The following is a 3,190-nucleotide window of genomic DNA, read 5'->3' as shown; positions in this document are numbered from 1 at the left end:
TGAGTCACTGAATGATGTGATGAGCAGGAAAATAAAGCACACATGCTGTCATGGTCTTCATCGTCAACTTAAAATATCTTCAATCCTTCCAATAAGGTCCCACATCAATGGCAAGGTCTAATCTTTATTAAGACACTTCCTTCTTCCCTATACTTTACAAATATGTGGGTAGTGATATACGTGAATATCCATGTGGTTTGGTCAGTCGCTACGGTTCGGTCGGTGAACTCCAAAAGCTGTGATGAAGACATTGACCACCACTATGATAAAAACCAGGGATGTGGCTAAGTTTTCCATCAGGTTCAGCTTCCAGTGTTTTTGCTCATCGTTCAGGTTCCATCGGACTGTGGACAAAGCCAGGAAACACAACATTATAACAAAAAAACATGAACTCAGCAAATGTCAAATCCGTAGCTGTTTAATTTGTTTAGGGGCTAAAGCCAATTCATTCTGATGTACTGTCAACCACAAATCTACTTACTTGGTTCAGGTTCATTTCAGAGTTTATTTATGTAAGTGATAAGAGAAAATCATTCATATTATATATATATATATATATATATATATATATATATATATATATATATATATATATATATATATATATATATATATATATATATATATATAGGTACTCTAGACTGTTTTTTTTTTTTTTTTAACATTTTGTGTGTTATTTATGTTTTCAATACACACACACTGGTATGATGGTTAGCAGTGCTGCCTCATAGCAAGAAGGTTGCAGGTTAAAGCCTTGGCTCCAAAGACATGCATGTTAGGTTAACTGGTCTAATTTCTCCCTAGGAGTGAGTGTGAGCTGTTAGTCTGTCTATGAAGGTCCTGAGATGTACTGGTGACCTGTGACCAGGGTGTACCCTGCTAATTTCTAGCATAAACTGCACCTTCCCTGTGGCCCTGAATTAACAAAGTGGTGCAAAATAGGAATAAGCTGTATTTAACAAATAATGAAGCAAACACATGACACAATTCCATTAAGAAAACGTTAAAAAAAAAAAAAGTATGCTGAATGAATTTCAGATTTTAAATCCGATAAAGTCCCACAGACAAAAAATAAATTAGGCAACAGATTCGAAGCAGACTGAAAAAACAGTAATACGGAAACTGATAAGTCGCACAGCTTCATTTCATGTGTGCTTTTTAAAGAACAAGACTGAAACAAATGGACACAAAAACAGCAAACTGACACTGAGACAATGACATAACAATGTTGTCATCTTCATTATCACCGGGACTGGCCTGTGAATAACACTCAGATAAACATGTGTTCCTGGAAGTGAGTGTTTGTAGCAGTAGAGGGTGTGCGTGTGCGTGCGTGTGAGAACATGTGTATTTGTAGACGATTACCCAAGGTCAAATGGTGCAGAGACCCCGCCTGACTGTGTGTGTGTGTCTGAACTGCTTGGGCGGGGGCTGGAGTAGGGTTGTGGGAGTGGTATGTAGGCCACTCACATCACGCACCACTGCCTCTATTAGACGGAGCTGCATCCATGGAGGAGGGAGGAGAGGGAGGGATGAGGGGATGGAGGGCAACAGAGTTCACAACAATTAAAGAAAACGAATAAAAAGGGTGACGAGGGGATTGTGATATACTGGTGTGAACAAGAGGGGGTGGGGGGCTGCTTGGAGTGGACTAGCATTTTACTAACTTTTCCATGATGATTAAAAGTATGCAACAATTTAAATTACTATCCTGAATATAATAATCATGAATGACAGTTTTTCCATTCTGTTACAGTCCAAATATGCAAACTGAAGATACATTGTACGCCTTTTGTATAAATTTAGGAAAAATAGATCAAAACATTCATTTGGTCTTGCCCTTTTTTAAAACTTATTTTTAGGATATAACTTTCACAGATTCAGAGAGGGGGGGTTAAAGCCATTTCGTCAGATGTGGATAACAACTAGATACCTCCCTGTATTTACTCATCCTGATTTAGCCGAAGTGATTCAGTCTGATCTGACTAAAGTTCACAAACCTGTTGTCCACCCTGTCAAAAAAAAAGAAAAGAAAAAAAACTTAATCTGCATTGCTACTCATCCCCGTTGCTATGTGACTGTTAGAAGCTGAAAACCTTCATATCTCTGAGTGAATGAAAAAATGGCATTCTCATAGTTCATTCATTCTTTTTTTTTTCAGTAACTTCTGTTGATTCAAACACATTCATGGACACACATTGACATGTTTTAACACGCACACTCCAGAGAATTGAAGCGCCCTACCTCCATTGACTCCCATACGTGCTGACAAACTAAAACCTTGTGAACCCTGACCTTGTTACCATGGTTACAGCAAGAGTCCAGTTGGTAATGGGTTGTTTTTCAGCAGACGGCTTGTGAAGCGGATTCATTGTCAAGCAAAAGCTGACAAACGGCAGACATGGAGCTCGCTGAGGAACAGTGTGAAGGGGATCAAATATAAATCTAGGGAGAAATAAGGGAAACTAAAAGCAAGAACTCAGGCTCCTGTCATTTTCTCACCTATGAAGATAAGCAGGATCCCAACTGTGATCTGCAGGCAGAGAGAGATGCTGATTAGGGTGACAGTGGGGGTGTAAAAGGAGATGTTTGGTCCCTGATCCAGCATGGCCTTTAATTGGGATGCATTGGCCATCAGCAGAGCCACATCCAGCATGCTCTCAGCTGCACTCTTCTTATTGGCATAGTGGTTCATGTTGAGAAGGTCTGGTCCACTGGGCTGAGCATCTGGATGGGTGGCCTGCAGGGGAAAAGAAAAAAAAATATTTATGGTTTTGAGATAATGTCTGAGAGAAGAATGCCTGGAAATAAACAGAAAAACATAGCATACTGTGCTGTTTTGTTTTTTTTCCTTTCTTTCTCCCAGCTGAACAAAGCTGTATGTTGATGAGACTAGCAGTAATTTTGTGCTTCCTGTGCACTGATGGTGAGGATCTGTTTGCCATTCTGAGATAATTAGCACAAGCAGCCATTACTGAGGAGTGACCCTTGAAAGCATAACATTAGAAATGAATCCTGAACAAGTCAGCATGTGCAGTCTGTGTCTACAGCTTCAAATGAACACACTGTATTTTTAAAAGTTACTGTGACCTTTGGGCATAGTGCACCATTTACCGTTACTCAACTCTTCCACAATTTGTTGACTTTACAAATCAAAGCTGCGATGACTGACTGTCCTCCGCCTGTAATC

General features: G+C 39.7%; 1 protein-coding gene across 1 annotated transcript; it reads right to left on the bottom strand.

The window, feature by feature from the left end:
• Positions 1-201: 201 nt before the first annotated feature.
• LOC306754951 (ninjurin-1) lies at positions 202-2,695 on the bottom strand (the record flags this gene model as incomplete). The annotated part of the gene is made up of 2 exons (XM_079239129.1): positions 202-344; positions 2,503-2,695. The coding sequence occupies 2 exons, from the start codon at positions 2,693-2,695 to the stop codon at positions 202-204; spliced, it is 336 nt and encodes a 111-aa protein (XP_079095255.1).
• Between the last annotated feature and the right edge of the window lie 495 nt (positions 2,696-3,190).

Source organism: Telmatherina bonti, assembly GCF_933228915.1.
Source record: "Telmatherina bonti genome assembly, chromosome: 4".
Lineage (NCBI taxonomy): Eukaryota > Metazoa > Chordata > Actinopteri > Atheriniformes > Telmatherinidae > Telmatherina > Telmatherina bonti.
The sequence above is the reverse complement of the archived record's forward strand: the minus strand, read 5'-3'. Positions and strand labels throughout refer to the sequence as shown.